The following is an 18,525-nucleotide window of genomic DNA, read 5'->3' as shown; positions in this document are numbered from 1 at the left end:
CATATGAAATGTCTATCCTTGATTAATTAGTATGGTAAATATTTCTTTTGCAACTAACTCGTGTTTATGTGCAGGAAGAGACATTCTCCATATGTAATAGATGTCTCCTCCTGATTTAGTATGTTTTTTCCTGGCTGTTAATCATTTTCTTGATATGTTCCAAACTGGACAACCTCTTGTTACTGAAGAAGGAAACTAATTCAAACTAGAAATTTCTGATAACCAGTAATGAGCAGGTTTTTCCTGTCAATTACTGCTTGGGACTCTCTCTTGATTTACACAACTAAAAGAATGCTTTGAAGATGCTAAACTAAGGGTATAAAAAGGCAGCAAAACAGCAAACAGCGCACGCTTCAAGAGTGAGAAATCTCTCTGACGCCGGTTGCTGATGTGCCCGACGAACTCGAGAAGTTGAGGAGAAACAGATCGCCTCTTTGTCGCCTGTCTGGTGAGAAATCATCACCTTATAGCTAATTGCTGGACTCTGACTGGGTTTGGGTTCACTTGACTTGATTTTAAATACTTGTAGTAAATAAAGCCTTTCTGTCACACTGTCACGAACGAGGCGTTGTGTCAATCCCTGGGCTAGTCCAAAATCCTAGGTCTTTATTTACTAACATACGGGACTGTCATCTATCCCTGCTAGATATTTCAACATCAAGTTTAAGCCTAGTAACTCAAATGTCTAAGTCTTCACCAACTCTTTTATACTGGAAACCAGTAATGAAAACTCTAAGCCAAAATAAAAATACTTTTTGCTATAGGCAAGCAGCAAAATAAAGCCAAATCTAAAAAGCAACAACAGCATTACTTGCTACTTTCCCTTATTACAAATAACTACATATAAAGGTTCCAAAGACCATTAGAACTATTGCAAAGTATAATTTAAAAGGTTTTCAAAAGTTAAATGATAGTGCAACTTTCCCAATTCTCAAACCAGACATCAATTTCTCCTCATTCCCTTCCTGATTTCTTCCAATTAGGTCAAAAATATCAAGGTCAGTTTCAGATGAGAAAAGTCCAAGTGACAGGGCAGAGGGGGGACACCCATATTCCTGTCTTTGTTAAACCAATTACAAAGACAAGCATAGAACTAGCAGCATAACAGAATTCCAAGAGGAATGCATTCACACAGACAACTCAAACGAAGGAAGAAATTACCTTTCAAGAATTACAAATAAAAGAGTTTTGAATTTATGAAGGTCAGGCTTTAAGAATTACAGCCAAGGATGCATCATTCATTACTCTGCAAGCACTTGCATAATCCAAAAGCAGACAAATCTGTTATGAAGTAGCAAATCTTCTTGAAGGTTAGGTTAAAAAAAAAAGGGAACTCCATAAACAGTGTTACTTACAGGATTGTACTGAAGGGCAGACACATAGGCCTGTACAGCTCCTTCCATATCACCAGCAGCTACCAGTGCAGCAGCCAAATTAATATAGCCATCAATGAAATCTGGTTTGAGACGTAACGCATGTCTGTAATGCTCAATGGCTTCTTGCAGCTGCCCACGTTCCTTGTACACATTTCCTAGATTCGAGTAGGCTTCGGCCAACAATGGGTTTTGTTTAATAGCCAAAGTGCTGAAGTGAGCAGACCTGGAGAAGATTAAACAGGTTAACACAAAAACAATTTTGTTTTCCAGTTACTGGGATTTACAGCCAAATACATAAAACAACTAAACCCAAGTTTCCAAACAATCCTGAAAATGGAATCTGTTCTAGCGCAAGATCAGTTACTCTACCCTCAGAGCACTGACAGTTTATATGAGAACTGAAGAGGAAGTACCTACTTTATGTAGAGTTTTGCAAGGCTTCTAGCATATGCTCAAGCCTACAGCCAACTATCGTTCCAAAGGACATCGGGACTTCTGTTCACAATTTTCACCAACAGTGGTCTCTGGAACACTGCATTCAACTTAGGTCCCTGGCAGACATTACACTTAAGATGCAATTAACTTGTTGATTGTAACTTAAATAGTAACCTAGACATCTGTTTAGGAAATCAATGGCATGATTAAACAGAAAATAAGCCACAAAATGTGTGTAATATTCTGTGGCTGGTGTCCATTGCACCTTATACTGAACGGGTAGCAGCGTTTCCACTATGGAGCCTAACACAGGCTGCACGGCTGGGCTCTGGGACTGGCCTCAGTACAGTCCTACAGCTGGGACCTATAATGAACTGAATGCCAGTCTGTCTTGGGACTGTACTGGAATCTTGAACCAGGTCCATTGAGGTCCTGGGGCTGAGATAACAATCAGCTGATTCACCTCAGTTCATTAGGCACTTGCCTTACTACTTGCTAGTGTAAGGGGGAACCAACAAGTAGTAATTAATGACAGGGTTGGGATCTGATCCCCAATCGCAAAACCATGCGTCCTGCCATGCCACACGTGCAAGGCAGAAAGTGCAACTCTTCCAACGTGAGAACAGATCCATTTGCACCTTCAACTGAATGTGTGCCAGGAGCCTTAATTAACATGCTCCCTGCTTTCCTTTTAGGAGGTAACACGCAGCAAGGAAAACTAAATATAGAATGTGTTTTTCCCCCCTGTACCTGGGAAATATTTTTAAACTTTAAATAAGGTATGTAAAATGAATCCCAGTCATTAGGGTACTACATTTGAAAGCCTGTTTAAGTCTACCCCTGCCATGCAGTTGGTCCAATAAAAAGTTATCACCCACAAAAATCCTTGCCCCTCACATACTTCCTGGAGCACGATGGCTACAACATCACTCCAACACAACCAGAGACAAACACCTTGTGCTGCAGTCGAACAGCCAGTGAAAGTGGCAGTAGCACGAAGGAACACCAAATAACATAAGTGCCTCTGAGTGCACCTAGTAGCTATACATGGCTATTTGTTGAATTCTGACATTTAGAAATCTTTTCTTCACATCATGTCACACTGTTAAAAGCAATCCATTTAAAGGAATATATATGTCTATACTCTTTGGTTACTTTAGGCACAAAAGCAAAGCTTTAAAACAGCTTAATAAAAACTGTTTCAAGGTTCCTTAGTCTGCCTTTTCAGAGCAGTTGAAAAAACATCTTCTAACTTCCATTCATGTAGTCTCTGAAACTCTGGAGAAGCAGGGGGGGGCGGCACCAGATCTACATAGCCAACAACTGCAAACTGAGGACCTTTTCACCATTAAGAAAGTCCAGTAGAACCAGATTGTGACTAATACGCTGATCCTCTCCATCATAAAGAAGCAACACAAATGAAAGTTTAAATAAAATGGAAGTTAGAGCATTATTTCTCACAGCTGCACAGCAGACTTCTCTTTTCACAAGCAATATACTGACAACACAAAAATATGAAGACACATTTCAAGTCCCTACCTGTCCAGCCTGCGACACTGGAAGTGAATGGACGACAGTAACAAAAGCACACCAGTATTATCAGGCTCTTGTCTCCAAAGCTGCATGCAATGTCTCTCTGCTGCTTCAAAGTCTCCTGCCTGATATTCACGATGAGCCAACTCCGCTAACCCTTGGAAGGAAAGCATACGTTTCGTTGGTTCTGGAGAATCACCAAAACATTTAAGGGGGGAAAACAAAAAGTTAGAAAACGGAAACAAAAAAGATGTAAAAATATGGTGTATAAAATTAAAGGATGAAAATGTTTGAAGCTACATAAAGCACGAGTGCCTGACACATTAAATGTCTATATCCTGAGCTCAGCCTAGTTTTAGTAATTTTCTAGCATTAACATATGTGTTTAGTTCACAGTAGACAATTCCCTTCTCACTCTGTATTGGAAAGCATGCAAGAGTTTACAATCTACAACATAAACAGGATCCCTTATTTTCAGAACCACTTCAGTCACCATCCCCTGCTTCCCCTTTTGTAAGGGTCAGAAAAATAAATAAGATACAAGCTACCAAATTAGTAAACAGATTTAGGGATATGACACAAAGGAATTCTTTTAAAGGGACTCTGGCAATATTTCACTTCCTTTTCATAGGAGGAACCTTGTTATGAGCACAGGCTAAATGTGCTTATCCTCTTACTTAAAGCTAAACCCTGTTTATAACATAAGCAGAGCATCTGATTTTAACAGATAGCTAAGCAAAACAGAAGGAACAGTAGATCTGGATTTCATGCAAAGAACTCAAGAAATAAGACAGAACAGAAATACAAACTACGTTAAAACAAATAAATTTGTCCCTACTGTCTTGCAGCGTGCACTATAGTCAGTGTTCTCTCAGGCCTTCAAAGAAAGGAGTAAGTAAAGACTTATTACATTTTCCAGGGCATAAAGCATATTTTGTCCCCTCCCTGAGGAAAGTCTACAATGAAGATGCCATCTGTACCAATTATGTAACACAAACTGTAATAACTAATAACTGTTAACAAAAATTAAATAAATACAATTGAAAGTTTTTCCCCACAACTGGCACTTCATACAGGGGTGCATCTTATACCCCAGAATATATGGTATTCATTCTAAGTGGTTACTTAGGCTAGAAAGTGGGATTTAAAAGATTTCTTTTTTAAAAATACCCGTGCCCGAGACAAATATAATGCAATTCTACTTGGTCATAAAACCAAAGGCAGTTACCCGATACAGAAAAGACTTCTAGACTGAACACAGACACTATACTGTTAAGCAGAGATTAATCAATCCACTCATCCCAGAGAAAGTTTGCCCCAGTAAACTCCTTTGGAAGATACTGTATTATCGTTATGACTCTCAGGATCATAGGACAACAGCGCCAGAACGGACCTCACAAGGTCACCTAGTCCAATCCCTAGCTCAAGGCAGGATCATCCCAGCCAAATGTCTTAAAAACATGCAAGGACTGAGATTCCACAAATTCTCTAGACAGCCTGTTCCAATGCTTGACCACTCTTATAGTCAGAAACATCTTCCCAATCTCCAACCTAAATTCTATCTAGTGCACTCCCCACAAGGAAAGCCAGAGTGGTGAGAGGTGCCAGGCTGTGCTGTCCCCTGGAGCAGACTCAGGGAGAAGTGGGCAGGGCTTCAGCCAATTTCCAGAGAGCCACAAGTACCATGCCCGCAAGGCAGTTTGGCCCCCGTTGGTCTAGCAGCTTCTCCAAATAATCCCCAACATATTCTGCCATTACTCTAGGCCAGAGGTGGGCAAAATGTCAGATCCAGGCAGTAGCTGGACTCCATTTCCCAGCAGCCCCTGCCTGTGCTGCTCCCAGCCTGTCTCCATGGAGCAGTGTGGGCAGGAGCTGCTCCAGGACTGGGATCTTGCAGCAGTGACAGCACAGGGACAGGGCCAGTCTGCTGCCTACACAACCCATGCTTGTTGCAGGGGCATGCGGGCAGCAGGTTACAGCTCTGCCCTGCTTTCCCCCTCCCCCACCCAGATCCCATGCTCTCCCTGCCTCTGCTTGCCCATCTCACTCCTGGCCACAGCCCCATTCCCAGCTGCACGAGTCCCATCCCAGCAGTGGAGGTGGGAAGGATGGGCTGGGTTTGGCAGTGGCAACCAGCAGCTGCCATTGCACGGGGCTGCTGGGAAATGGAGTCCACCGCAGGCCAGATTTGCCCACCCCTGCTTTAGGCTGTTTACCTCCTTCCTTACCTGTTGCCAACGGTACTCATCATTTGATAGCTGCCCCTATCTGTAAAGACTGAAGTAAAAAAGGCATTAAATACTTCAGCCTTCTCTACATCCTCCACAGCTAGACTGCCTTCTGCTTTCTGTAAGGGACCTATGATTTCTCCAGTCTTCCTCTTACTTTGGACACACTTTTTACTGCCTTTTATATCCCTTGCCAGCTTGCATCCCAAATTGTGCCTCAGCCTTCCTAATTTTCTCCCCGCAAGCCTGCGAGGCACAATTTGGGATGCAGTTGGTATAAGTAGTACTGTTATACGCTTTCCTAGTACTACAACCAAGTTTGCACTTCTTACAGGATTCCTTTTCGAGTTAAACTCAGAGAAGAGAGTGTAGTCTAGTCAGGCTGGTTTCCTGTTTCACATCCCATTCTTCCATCGCATTGGGATCGCTTGCTCTCAGGCCCTTAAGGGCCTCCTTGAAGTACAGCCAGCTCTCGACTTCTTTTCTCCTTAGACTTGCTTCCCAGGGGATCCTGTTCACCAGTTCCTGTTAAACTCCAGTGTCCTTGTTCTGCTGCTCTCCTTCCTTCCTCCACTTAGGATCCTTTAAATCCATCATTTCATGGATGCTGTCACCAAAGTTACCTTCCACCTTCACATTCTCAACCAATTCCTCTGTTTGTGAGCAGCAAGTCAAGAACAGCTTCCCCTAGCTGGCCCCTTTACTACCTGTATCAAAAAGTTATCCCCAAAACTGCAGCAATTTGATGGACTGCTAATGCACTGCTGTGCTTCCCTCCCAGCAGAGATACCAACAATTTAGAGTGCCCATGAGAAACAAGTCCTGCAATTTGGAACCTCCTGGTTTTGGAGGCCTGTAACCAACACCCACCATGACATCTCACCCTGCAGCTGTATTGTGACCTTCATCCAAAGACTGGCAACCTCCCTTCCAGTTTGGGCCGCATTTCCAGAGACATGCACGTCTTCTCTACGTATACAGCAACACCTCCTTTCTTCCCTCACCGGTCCTTCCTGAACAACTGATACTCAACCATGACAGTATTCCAGTCTTGTGAACTATCCCACCACATCTCCATAATCCCAATTACATCTTAATTCTGTGTTTGTACTAGGACCTCAAACACTTCCTGTTTGCTCCCATACTTCTCACATTGGCATATGAATATTTCTGGTACCCGTCTATCCTATCTCCACCCCCCCCAACATTGCTACAGCTTCTGTAATTGCTTCCCCTTACTACGTTTTCATCCAGGTCCCCAGCCTCTTCCCTTACCTCTGGACTTTTGCTTTAAGATTATAGGAAACAAAAGTTTAGACAACATTTTTATTTCTGCTGTTTACTTTTGGCATTTCTGTTTCAGTTACCCCAATAAACATTCCTATCCTAACTTGGCTGTTGTTTCAAGGCATGAATATAACGCTGGAAAATCCTCTACAATATAAGAGACCTCAACACGGGGTATTCCAGCAAAGCATTTATGTACTACAGAAATTCCAGAAAGTTCATTTCCCCTGCATGTGTGCAGCTCTTCACATACAAATAGGACACACTTTGAAGTGGACAGTGTGTGGAGGCCGGGCATTGCAAAGGGCATCAGGCATAGTAGTATCTGAAGCCATTTATTCATTTATAATCAACTATTTCAAACTGATGGTCTTTGTTTACCTGTATTAAAATGAGCTTTCTAGTTCATACATGGAGATAAACTGAACTCTTTATTTTTCCGAGACTAAATTGAGGACAACTCCAGCACATCTCCTACTGTTCATGCTTTGCCAAACTACAGGTACGGTGAAGTCTGCACAGCTTGGGAAAACATTGAGAAGAGGATGGGCCTGAAACTATACCAGAAAAAACCAAAAACTAAGGGCAAGTGTAACACCATTTCCTATCAGATCTACTCGCTGCAGGCCCTGATGAAGGCCAGATTTCCCGAGAAGGATCACCATTCTTAGGACCTCAAGCTGAGAGGGGAATGACGGCTCGCTAAATCACTGTCATAATAACGTTCCTCAGTCTTCTCTCTCCTGGCTACCGCTGGCCCAGATGTCATCCTTTAGACGGCTGGTATCCAGTATGTTATTTAAAGTTCTCTTATTAAGCAGTCCCCCACTGCTGAAGATGCAAAACCACAAAGAAAATGAAGCCGATGCAAAATAAGCCATCTTCCTCGTTCAGTATCTCTCTCGATATAAGCTAACAGCGTATCAACCTGCCAGATGACTGGCCATACACGCTATTCGGGTAAGAAATAAGCATCGCCTTATAATACTTAACCTGAAAAGTCAAGTGCAATGTTAAGATGAAAAATGGAATAGGAAGACAGTAACAGATATATGGAAAGAAAGTAAAGATGCTCTATTTTTATCTGTGAAGGAAAGGGGGTTTTTTTAGTAAAGAACAGATGAAACGTTCCCTCAGGACTGACTTTGTTGAGTCCCTTGCAAAAATAAGAAGGCACAATGAGGCCAGATCCAGAGAACGAAGACCTCCACGCCCGGCCAGCGCCCGGCCCGCCCCTGCGCGCCGATCCTCTGCGGGCGGCCGCCTCGCCCGGGGCAGCGCCGCTGCTGGAACAGCGCTCGTGAGGTGGGGAGGGGAGCCAAGCGCGCGGCGCTGCCCCGAGCCGTGGCACACGAGGCGGCAAGGCTCGCCCGGCCCCGGCCCCGGCCCGCCCTCGCCGGCCAAAGCAAGCGCCGCGGCCTGGGGCGGTCCCGGGGCCAGCACGACCCCGCCGCCGGGCCGAGTACACGGGGACCGCGGGGGAGGCGGAGGGCGCGGGCCCCGGGCCCGAGGCGGCGGCGCGGGGCCAGGCCGCGACCCCTCGGCGCCTTCTGGAAAGTTCCGCGAGCTCCGGCCGGGCCCCGGGAAGCGCGGGGCGGGGCGGGGCGGACGCTCGGCTCGGCCCGGCCCGGCCCGGCCCGGCAAGGCGCGGCGCTCGGCCGTACCTGTGCTGTCGGCCACGCTGCCCACGGAGGTCGCCATGGCGAGGGGGTCCGGCGGCTCCGGCTGCAGCGCTCCGCGCGGTGCGAAATGGCGGCCGCGGAGGGACGAGTCCGCGCAGCTCGGCCGGATCTAGCTCGGCACACAAAGTAGTCCAGCAGGACACAGCACCGGCTGCACGCAGCGTCCCGCGCAGCAGCGGCCCAATTCCCGCCGGACAAGCCTGGACGCCTTTGCCACGCCGGTATCCCACGGGCAGGGCCGAGCGGGCAGCGCGAGGCCTCAGGGGCGGCAGCACTTTGTTATGGTGTCCTTCCGCCTGCCCATTGCGACATCCCGGCCCCAGCGCGCATGCGCCGCCCTTCCGCACATGGCGCCCGCGGCCACATCCGGGTGCGTCACTGCCGCGCGGGGCCTGCTGGGAGCACCCCTTACCCTTCTCTCGGCCCCGCTCACGAGTGGGGCGGCACGAGCTCCTGGGCCGGGCGGCTCTGCTCGGGCCCCCAGCGCCGCTGGGCCCGCACCTGGACAGAGCAGAACCAGCCCCAGCCGCGTCCTCTGGGTCGGGTCCCAAACGCCTCAGGGATGGAGACCCGGCCCCCGTCTGACCTGGCCCACTGCTTCGCCCCCCGCCGGGCAAGAACGTTTTTCCCTTCTGCCACATTACTCCTTGTCCCGTCACGTGGTGCCCCCTGCGGGGGGTTTCTCCGCTCCACGGAGGAAGAGGGAGGTTGGCAGTTAAGCAACTCCAGGCACAGCAACCCCTCGAGCAAGGAAGTTCAGAAGAGACCTGATCTGACATACAACACTGGAGAAAAGCACAGCTCCCGGAGTCTGCCCACAGTTCTGCAAAGATACACGGGCCATGCATGTATCTTTTTTAACAAAAGTTTACTCACATTTCTTTTACAGGATACTTTCAGACATTTATTTTTTGACAGTGTGTAAAGGCCGATTAAACAAACCGCACCAAAAACTAAATTTCCAGCTCACTCACTAATATCTGTAAGGATGTTTTGTCTCTGGAAAGAACGAGGAGGCACAAGCCAGAACATGGGATTCTCGAGCTGACTCCTGTAACTGATGACCAGCACAGCTGTTCAGCGATGTCAGGAGGGGACTTTTCCCAAAGCTTGGCATTCACAGTTTAGATTACTATTGTACATTATTTCACGTAGTTAACAGACTTCTCATTAAAATAGAAGTTCTATCCAAGAAAAAACAGGTGCTTCAAACGCGCATCCCAGACTGCATTGTCCGTGAGTCTGAAAGGGCACACAGGACCCCTGTGAACCACGAGTGCACACATGCCGTAGCAACAGAGGATGTCTGGGAAGCTTATTCATCCGAGTCCAGGTCACTGTCTCCTGCAATGGAATGAAATTCCTCACTGTCCTCCTCATCCTCAGACAGATGAACCTGGCTTAGCACACTGGGCCCACAACGCTGTTCTTCCTCCTCCTCTTCCTCCTCCTCCTCTTCCTCCGAGACTTCATACCCTCCAATGCTGCTAAAACTGGTATCTCGTGTGTTGGACTTGGGATCTGGTTCCTCATAGCTGCCATAACTGAAAGAAAAAATGAAATCTTACTACATTAATGTTTCTGACTGTTCATTTACACTGACACTCTTCCCTGGACCCCAATGGCAAAGGCAAAAAGGCCCATACAAGAACAGGTCTCATTTTCTCTACTAGTAAAAAAATTCCCAGTGTAAGAACTTTTGCTCTCTAGGAATCCCTCCCTTCCTGCTCCCTGAACAGCATGATGAGAAGAACAGCACCCAGCCTCACAACTCCACAGAACAGCTAGAGGAAGAAGCAGCAACCTATGGCCCATGGGCTGGGCCCAGCCCGTGAAACCACTTGATCTGGCCCATGGATGTGGGGCTTTGGTGGTATTTGGTAGCAGATCCAACCGCTGCTACTGCTTCTAGCACCCACCCACCTCCGACCCAAGCTGGGTCATTGCAGCCTGAAGCCTAAAAAGTTTGCTGACTGCTGGGCTAGAAGAAAGCCAAGCCAAGACAAAGAACATGGGGTCTACAAGGGGCAATCTTCTATACACCATGCATCCGATTTTCAGGCAAATGAACTGCTATCAAAAGATGCACTGTGTACACTTCCTCTCTTTTGACATTCGTATTGCCTTTACCTGTTTGTCCTTTAAAGGGAAAAAGCATTAAGTTAAACAGAATCTGAGGACCTAAAATTCATCTCCTAAAAATCAACTCTTTCCACAATAATAGCATTTAATATTGTCGAAGACTGTCCACATGAGTGAGTTTTTTGCTCTTTAACAGAGGCCCTCGCCACACGTTACACTTGCTACTTGCTGGGGCAGGGAAAGCCTGGGATCATGATCCTGGGCTCCCTCTGCACCAGCAATAAGGTGTGATGGCATGTGTGGCATAGCAGGAAGTGCAATTGTGTGGATTGTGCACTGGATCCTACTGCACCTTTACCTGCGCGTCTGGCAGAGGCCAGGCGGTACACAAAAGTAGAATGTTAAAGCTACGAATCATTTGACCTTGCGTTACCACGTTTTTTCTTTTCTATGTAATTAGTGGGGTTTGGGTTTTTTTAAATTTGGTGAGGTACCTACAGCAGAACCAAGTTCACAGCAACGAGAACATTAATAAAATTTTAAGAATAATTTTAATTTAATAAAAGAGTAACAAAGTGGTTATTCTTTTATTAAAGAGTTAAACCCCACCATGATCTGGTCTTCTCTACAGTGCTCTCCTAGTAGGGGCATAAGGTAAGTGCCTTAGAACGGTGTTTCTCAACCTGTGGGTCGCAAGAACATATGAAAGGGTCATGAACAAACTTTAAAAATGAATGAACCAACTTGAAAAATGGATTCTCCTTTAAAGGAGAAAAAACATGGGAAACCATGGCTTTTCCTTTGCAGGCTGGCAGAGTTCCAGCCTGCAAGGGACTGCTTGGGGCCCTCCATGCACCCCACACACTGGGGGGGCAGGGTTGGGAGTGAGGGGCACTGGGTCCAGACTGGCCATTGATGTTTACAAATGGGCCCTAGTCCAAAAAAAGTTGAGAACCACTACCTTAAAAAAAAGTAACAGAGGAACAATTTAGTTCTATGATTTTATGATTGGAATAAATTAGTTCTCCAGCAGATAGTGGTTTGTTTGGGTTTTTTTTTACAGCTCAGCTTTGATTACCTGATATTACTGTCCTCCATCACATGAGATGTCTCCCCAGTATCTCCCTCATAGGACATCATACTTTCTTCATTGTCCATGCCCATACGTGTGTTCTCTTGAAGGACGTGAGGCTGCTTGGGCCTCACTGCATTGGACTCCACGTCCGAATCGCTGCCACTCTCACTTAGCTGGATAGCTGTGCAACAAAGAGACTTGCCGATTACTTTTGACCTCTTTTTAATGACCTAATTCTCAGTCCCGTTTTAACAGCCAAAAGCTTCAACAGCAAGAAAAAGTCCTGTTTCCCATCTAAATCACTTGTGTTTTCATTACACCATTGGCCCAGTCCAGCTCCACGTGACCCCAGTAACCGACCTGAGCCTCAGTCTTTTCCCTTCCATCCTTCAGAGCTCCCCTATCAATCAGAAACGTCAGATCCTGCCTAAGCTTCTGTTTCCTGAGTCCACACATTTCACTTCTACTCCACTTCATCTTGGCTTACACCCAAAATTCATGCAACTTGCTGCTTGCTGTCGTTATCTAGTAGGTAACTGGGCTGTAAACATCTGGTCTCTGTCACCTCAGTACCCTGAATATCTACTATCCCAGGCCAGAATATATGCTACAGTGATCAAAGGACATGGGAGGTTGGCTGGGATGGGAACAGCCATTTCCTGCTCAGACCTTTGACGTCAAGACCCTAACATACATGAGAAAGGATTATCGCCTTCTTCGTCACTCCCATCATCATCATCATCTTCTCCATCTGACATGAGCAGATCTTCATACAGAACACTGGCCTGAGGCTGCTGGGCTGAGCCTTCTTCTTCATCAGCAAGGTCACCATCTGCATCTTCAACTTCCTGTGTCACACACAACAGGAATGGCACAGGTCAAAAAAAATCACATAAGCTACTGCCAGAGCCGGTACATGCTTACTAATTGACACAATTAATGAACAATACATTCAGTCATTTGTTTTTATGCTGACTGTTTCATGACCACAGATAAATCTCATTAATCACTGCTGTGAATTCTGTTGTCACTCAGGTGCCAGACCCAGCAGACTTGCCCTGCACTATGGAGTCTTCTACTATGAGGATGCAGATCAACAAAGTGGACTACAGATGGGATTTCTGTAAATATACTCACTGGGGCTGGAGTCTTAGGTTTCCCATCATCATCCTCATCAAACCCTTCAATATCTACGTCAGAGTCTTCCTCGCCCAGCCTACCTCGTCCCTGGCGCATCTGAATGAGGAACACAAATAGCAACACCATTGAGGGAGGCACTAGTGTCAGAAGAAAGAGTCTGACTGACATCCAGACCACAATAGAAGTATACCCTGGGAACAGGGACTCTTTTTCCTAAGAACTTCAAGACCTAACCAAATCTGTTTCCTGGATGCTTCTGCTACACTCTTCTCTAAGGAGGTCACAAGAAAGCGAGGCAGGCATTCCTCTCTACTTCCTAGCTATTACAGGATGGGCAATTTGTCCTAGGAGAACTTGTGGTTGGGCCTCGTTTCCTCAAAGTCAGTAGGCTGGTTCAGCAGCTTACAGCCACAGCCACATGCATGGGAAAACATGCACAGATTCTGTCCCCAGAGGTGCAGATACTGCTTACTAGGAGGCATTTTAGAACCCCAGATACGAGCGATACTACATTCTGCACTGAACTTTCTTCCTTGCCTGTTCCATCAGTTGCTCTGTTGCTATTCTCACTCTTTCTGCTCTTGTCATTTGCCCTCTCTTTCTTTCTCCTCAATGCCCTCTTCCCCCTTCATACCCAGGTTTTTCCATTAAATTTATCCTCCTCTTCATCCTCCCTCGCTCCATCTTTAGCCTCTAATTGGGGGGGAGGGAACCAACAAAAACAAAAAACCTAGCAAAACTTGCTCCCAGCGTCACCATAGCTAATTTGGAAATGCATTGTGATCCTTAATCCCCACTGCTTCCCCCATTGTCGTCTTTTAAATATAAGAGTGTGGCAACAAATGTGTCCTCTTGTGCATTTCAACACAATAAAATAATTATCATCTTCCACCCCATGGAAATTACTCTTCCTTTGCCCTATTCAAAACTAAAGGGCACCGACTTTCAGGGCTCTGCAGCAGGACTGACCAGGTTACCTGTTTTCCTAGCGCTACAGCAAACGAAGGCCTGTGGCCCTAGACAGTCCCCTATCACTTTTTACTCTTCACAGCCACAGAGAAACATATTTTGCCAGTGGCCTTGCACACACCTGCCTTTTTCCAGTGTTTCTGTCTCATTTACAATGACCACAAGGAAGGAAAGCATGCCATTTTCTCAAAGGCTTTCCACCTCCAGGTGAAAGCTAGATATTTTTTTTCCCCTCTGGGTCCCACAGAGTAATTGCCTCCTTAGAAAAAGGCACTTATATAACCTAGCTCTCTACCAAAGAATGGAGGAAATCTGACCTGGGCACCCCGCTTCTCTGGGGTAGTGGTAGGAGTATCCATGGCAGACAAATTGCTCTCATCTTGATAGACGGAAGCATCACGTGACATACTGAGGGAAGTGTTGGTATCATACAAGTCTGGTGGCTAAAGTACATGAGGAAACAGGAAACAAAAACTCTCTCAAAAGCCAAATCAAAGCTTTAGAAGACCTCAGGAGGAAAGCATGACTGGAACTTCACTAGCTTAAAAAATGCATGCGTTTAGTTCTCAGTATAAAACACTATAATAATCAGAAATAGTAATTTACTCCTAGGAAAAAGAAAAAAATTGGACTAAAAATGGTAAAAGAACCCACAACTTGTTACTTCTATAGGAATAATCTTATTACAAAAAATGGACAGATTCAGAAAATAGAAATAAACTGTTGTGGAGATTATATTAGATATGAAGACAGATGGCATTTTCTCTCTCCTTCCCCGACTAATCACAATGGTTCTCAGCTGCCTACATACCATCTAATCTTGTTTTAAATGTTTCAATAACTGGGACTTCAGCAACTTCCTTTATAGACAGTTCCACAACCTGAGATTTCCCACTGCCAGGAAGTGACCCATGGTTAGCCTAAATATCCTCCCCTCTTAAATCCATCCATCACTCCTAATTAAATCTCCTTCCCTGTTATCTGCAATCATTTCTATTCCCTGTTTTGGACTAGATACCCAAAGAACACTTGTGGTCCATTACCTCCAAATACTCCATATACACCCCAATGGCTTCACCTAACTTGAATGTTTAACTTCCTTTTTAGAATAATCTGCACAGGCCCTTAACTCAATCACCAAACTTACTCTGTCCTTCCATTTTCCTAGTATTGCAGCACCCAGAATTAGATGCAATGTTCCACGTATAGTCAATCTAGATCTACGTAAAGGAAGAAGCTACTTATCTGCAGCAGGAAAATCAATTGCAGGGAGAGTCCTGCTTAGGCCGTGCAGCACTCTTCAACACATAGCAGCTAAGTTCTCTAAAACAATGTCCACTGAGCATGTGGGGACAGATTTTTTTTTTCCCCCCCCAAGACTTATGAACTCGACCCAACTTAGGCATGTTTTCCAGAGGAACAGCAAAAGATACACCCGTAATACCAGGATGACCCTCCCCCATCATTACATTTTAAGTCAAGTCCTTGTTACAAAGCATGGAGGCATCTGAACTTTCAGCCAACTAGCTGTGAATTTTTTTCAATATGGGCAAAGTAATACACATTTTTCCAAATCTCGTTCTTGGAAAAAGCTGAATTCTTTTTGCTGATGCTTTTTAAAAAAATTCAGCATGGAAATTTTCAGCCCAAGCAATCAAAGCTTGGCAACGAAATATCAGACTACATTAGGCATAGACCTAGGCTGTCAACACACTCAGAGAACATGATCTGTTTGTAGATATCTCTGGCACAAAACAGTAAAATCAAGGGCTTTGCAGAATTCGAAAGGGTTGTTTTCATTAGGTGGAAAAGCTGAGGGTAAAATATCTAAACAAACAGGAATGCAAAGAATACCGTCACATTTTCTTCAACACTGTAGGACACAAGTGAAGAGGCAGTTTCTCTACTCAGTTTTAAGCCTCTTTCCAGCCAGCACCCTACCCAAAATTCTTAAGGTCATGTTCGTAGTGCTTTTCTTGCTGTCTCATGTCTTTTTCGGTCTTCTCTGCCCATCTCTGACTATTACTGACAGCCCCAATGCTGCCAATCAGCTCTCAGCTAAACCCCTCCACTCGCGTATCTCAGTTTGTAACCAGCGTAGTAAGTTGCTTGTGTTTGGGGTTGTAGCTCTTCCTGTTTCAGGTATCCAGAATTAATTAAAAAAGAATTCAGGAGGCTGAAAGGACTGGCTTATGGAGGACAAATTGAAAGAGTTTTATGTATAAGGCTCGACTAAACAACAATTAAATATGGGGGCACACACCCCATAAACTCGAGGTCTGAAGAGATGAATTCAGGGAGGTACATGTGGCTATAACAATGAGTCATATCATTAATGAAAAGCAAGAAGTAAATGCAGCAGCCTCCTGACAGACGCACTCAGGTGTGGAATATTCTCTTCAAGTGCATTTAGAAGCAGCCTACTCTATTTAGAACTAGGCTGGACATGCGTTCCGGTGCGTGCAGTAAACAATAATCCTGCTCTGACTCTTGGAAATGGCCTAGATGATCAAACAGCCATGTGTCAGTAACTGCTGCAAGAAATAGGGACAGGCAACAAGAGGTTCCTTTGGATCAAACCGTTAATGACAGACATAGGAACAGCAAAATCTTGCTTTGTTACACTTGCCTGAGGTGTGTAGGGACCGGGAGTCATAGGGTCAAGACTTTCTAAATCTGCCTCCTCCAGTGCTGCTTCTTTAGCGGTAGAGATGTCTCTTTCCAGCTGTGTCAAGTGCTCATCATACTAAGAAGGGAAACATGCATCAGGATTGTAGAAAACCAGAAATGCATTACTCAGACTTCACAGCAGAGCGGGCAACGTACCTCAGCCAGCGTCTGGTAACAGATGTTCACTATTTCCTGAGCCGTTTTTGTGTACTGACTGTCAGGTCCTGCAACAAGAACCACACCTCCTCAAGTTGTCCAACGTATCAGTGATGCCTCAGGAACTGAAGCACCAATGTGTTCAAGCCACCCAAATAAGAGGCCTTCCCATGCTAACCTTTTAGATTTGGAAGAACATTTAAAAAGTAAATTCTCCAGCAGCTGAGATGAAGAACACCTCAAAACTGTGGACAGTAGGAGTTTCATACTAGGTCAGATGAATGGTGCATTTAGCCCTGTATCCCACCTCCAACACTGGCAGTAGCGGATACTTTTTGTGGGACAGCATATGAGCAGGGTATATCTGGACTGATTTATGCCCTATCATACCCTCCCTAGCATCCACCACCACTGATTTATAGACACTAGAAAATCCCTGACTTCTGTTTAATAGTTTAATTAACATCTATCAACCATGAATTTGTCCAGTCCTTTTGAACCTGGCTATATTCTCTGCCTCTATAACTTCCTGTGGTAATGAATTCTACAAATTAGTTATGCACTATGTAAAAAGCACTCTCTCTTGTTAGGTTTAAACTTATCTCCTACTAATTTCACTGGGCATCCCCTAATTCTAGTCCTGTGAGACTTGTTTAAAAACAGTTTCATATTCATTTTGTTCTCACACTTCATGGTTTTACAGACCTCTACCATAACGCCCCTCATAACAGCTAATTCTGAACCCAGCATTGCATACTTACATTTCAGATTACTTTCCCCCATGCTTGCCAACTTGTCAACACTGAAGTGCATCTACTGTTTTTTTCTGCCTGCTCATTCAGCTTGGCAAGACTTTTCTGCAACTCCTCTCTGTCATCTCAGTATTTGACTACCCAGAATCATCTAGTACAGGGGTGGGCAATTATTTGGGCTGGAGGACCACTTAAGAAGTTTTGGTGATCTGTTGCAGTGAGGGGGAATGGAAGGGAGGGCTGACCCAGCCCAGTGCAGTGGGGGTGGGGGGCAACTGATCCTATCCTAAAGTTGTACGAATTTAAGTGTGGGACTTCTACTACTCACTTCCCTTTGAAAACTATTCTATTGCCTGATACTTACCCAATGCAGAAATTTAAGCGAATGCTGTCAACATGGCATTTATCATTAAAAAAAGGGGGGGGGGAGGAGTCCCAAGTCATTTCAAACTCTATATCTACCCAAATTAAGTGACTTTATGAAAGCATCTTGAATTACTTCCCTTCCTTACGTGGAAGTCCCGCAAAATCTGGGGAAACTAACAGAGTTAACAGAAAGACTACGTACAGTTTCCAGATCAGCTCTTCGCTCATCTAACTAATCTAGATGCTGCCCTGGCCACTCAAGGGTGGTCAGTAACACATACTGCAGGATTGTAAGCTTCAGTGATGGTCCAATACACTGCTTTCAGGAAAGGACAAGGACGGGGGATATTAAACATTGCTTACCATTGTACTTAATGCTGTTGGCAAGAATGAGATTAACATCATCCAGAAAGGTCTCTCTGTTCTGATACTTGTGCTTGGAAATATTCTGGAAGAGATTAAATGGTAAGTAATACAAACATAAACACTTTCTTAAAGGGTTCTTAATGCAAAGTACATACCTTTCGAATAGTCTCCAGATCCATTGGATTGGCAATCACCTTATAATAATCTGGAACAAACTTTTTATTAACCGGATGATGAAACGGCCAAGACTGCAGGAAATAAAACAGAGTAACTGAGGACAATTCCTTGTAAAAAACTGTTAGATCTAGGTTAGAAGTCTCCCAAAGTAATCTTCAGGAAGAGGTATAGATTGACCAGAGAGGAAATGTTTCTCATACAAATTCCAGCTTCCAACTGTTTAGCCTTAGC

General features: G+C 45.1%; 2 protein-coding genes and 1 long non-coding RNA gene across 5 annotated transcripts in view; 1 reads left to right on the top strand and 2 right to left on the bottom strand.

Annotated features, from left to right (window-relative positions):
• The window catches only part of OGT (O-linked N-acetylglucosamine (GlcNAc) transferase), a 42,086-nt gene extending 33,453 nt beyond the window's left edge, over positions 1–8,633 (bottom strand). The window contains exons 1-3 of one of the 3 annotated variants that reach the window (XM_014608313.3): positions 8,524–8,633; positions 3,351–3,501; positions 1,356–1,599 (exon numbers count right to left, since the gene is read on the bottom strand). In XM_014608313.3, the coding sequence (XP_014463799.1) occupies positions 1,356–1,599; positions 3,351–3,501; positions 8,524–8,560 (432 nt within the window). In that variant the 5' untranslated portion in view covers positions 8,561–8,633. Of the gene's footprint in view, positions 1–1,355; positions 1,600–3,350; positions 3,532–8,523 lie in introns of all 3 variants that reach the window. The other 2 variants (XM_019486436.2, XM_014608312.3) reach the window with 2 other exon arrangements.
• A 759-nt stretch (positions 8,634–9,392) lies between these two features.
• Positions 9,393–18,525, bottom strand: part of TAF1 (TATA-box binding protein associated factor 1) — a 60,237-nt gene continuing 51,104 nt past the window's right edge. The window contains exons 32-40 of the mRNA XM_014608311.3: positions 18,273–18,365; positions 18,115–18,199; positions 16,634–16,701; positions 16,437–16,553; positions 14,125–14,250; positions 12,836–12,934; positions 12,393–12,546; positions 11,702–11,879; positions 9,393–10,085 (exon numbers count right to left, since the gene is read on the bottom strand). Coding sequence (XP_014463797.1) covers positions 9,857–10,085; positions 11,702–11,879; positions 12,393–12,546; positions 12,836–12,934; positions 14,125–14,250; positions 16,437–16,553; positions 16,634–16,701; positions 18,115–18,199; positions 18,273–18,365 — 1,149 coding nt within the window. The 3' untranslated portion in view covers positions 9,393–9,856. The remainder of the gene's footprint in view (positions 10,086–11,701; positions 11,880–12,392; positions 12,547–12,835; positions 12,935–14,124; positions 14,251–16,436; positions 16,554–16,633; positions 16,702–18,114; positions 18,200–18,272; positions 18,366–18,525) is intronic.
• LOC132252187 (uncharacterized) lies at positions 12,530–13,729 on the top strand. Its single transcript, XR_009464042.1, has 2 exons — positions 12,530–12,610; positions 12,734–13,729. It is a non-coding gene; the product is annotated as an uncharacterized LOC132252187 (long non-coding RNA).

Source organism: Alligator mississippiensis, chromosome 8, assembly GCF_030867095.1.
Source record: "Alligator mississippiensis isolate rAllMis1 chromosome 8, rAllMis1, whole genome shotgun sequence".
In the NCBI taxonomy this organism is placed as follows: Eukaryota; Metazoa; Chordata; order Crocodylia; family Alligatoridae; genus Alligator; species Alligator mississippiensis.
This window is presented reverse-complemented; position numbering and strand designations above follow the sequence as displayed.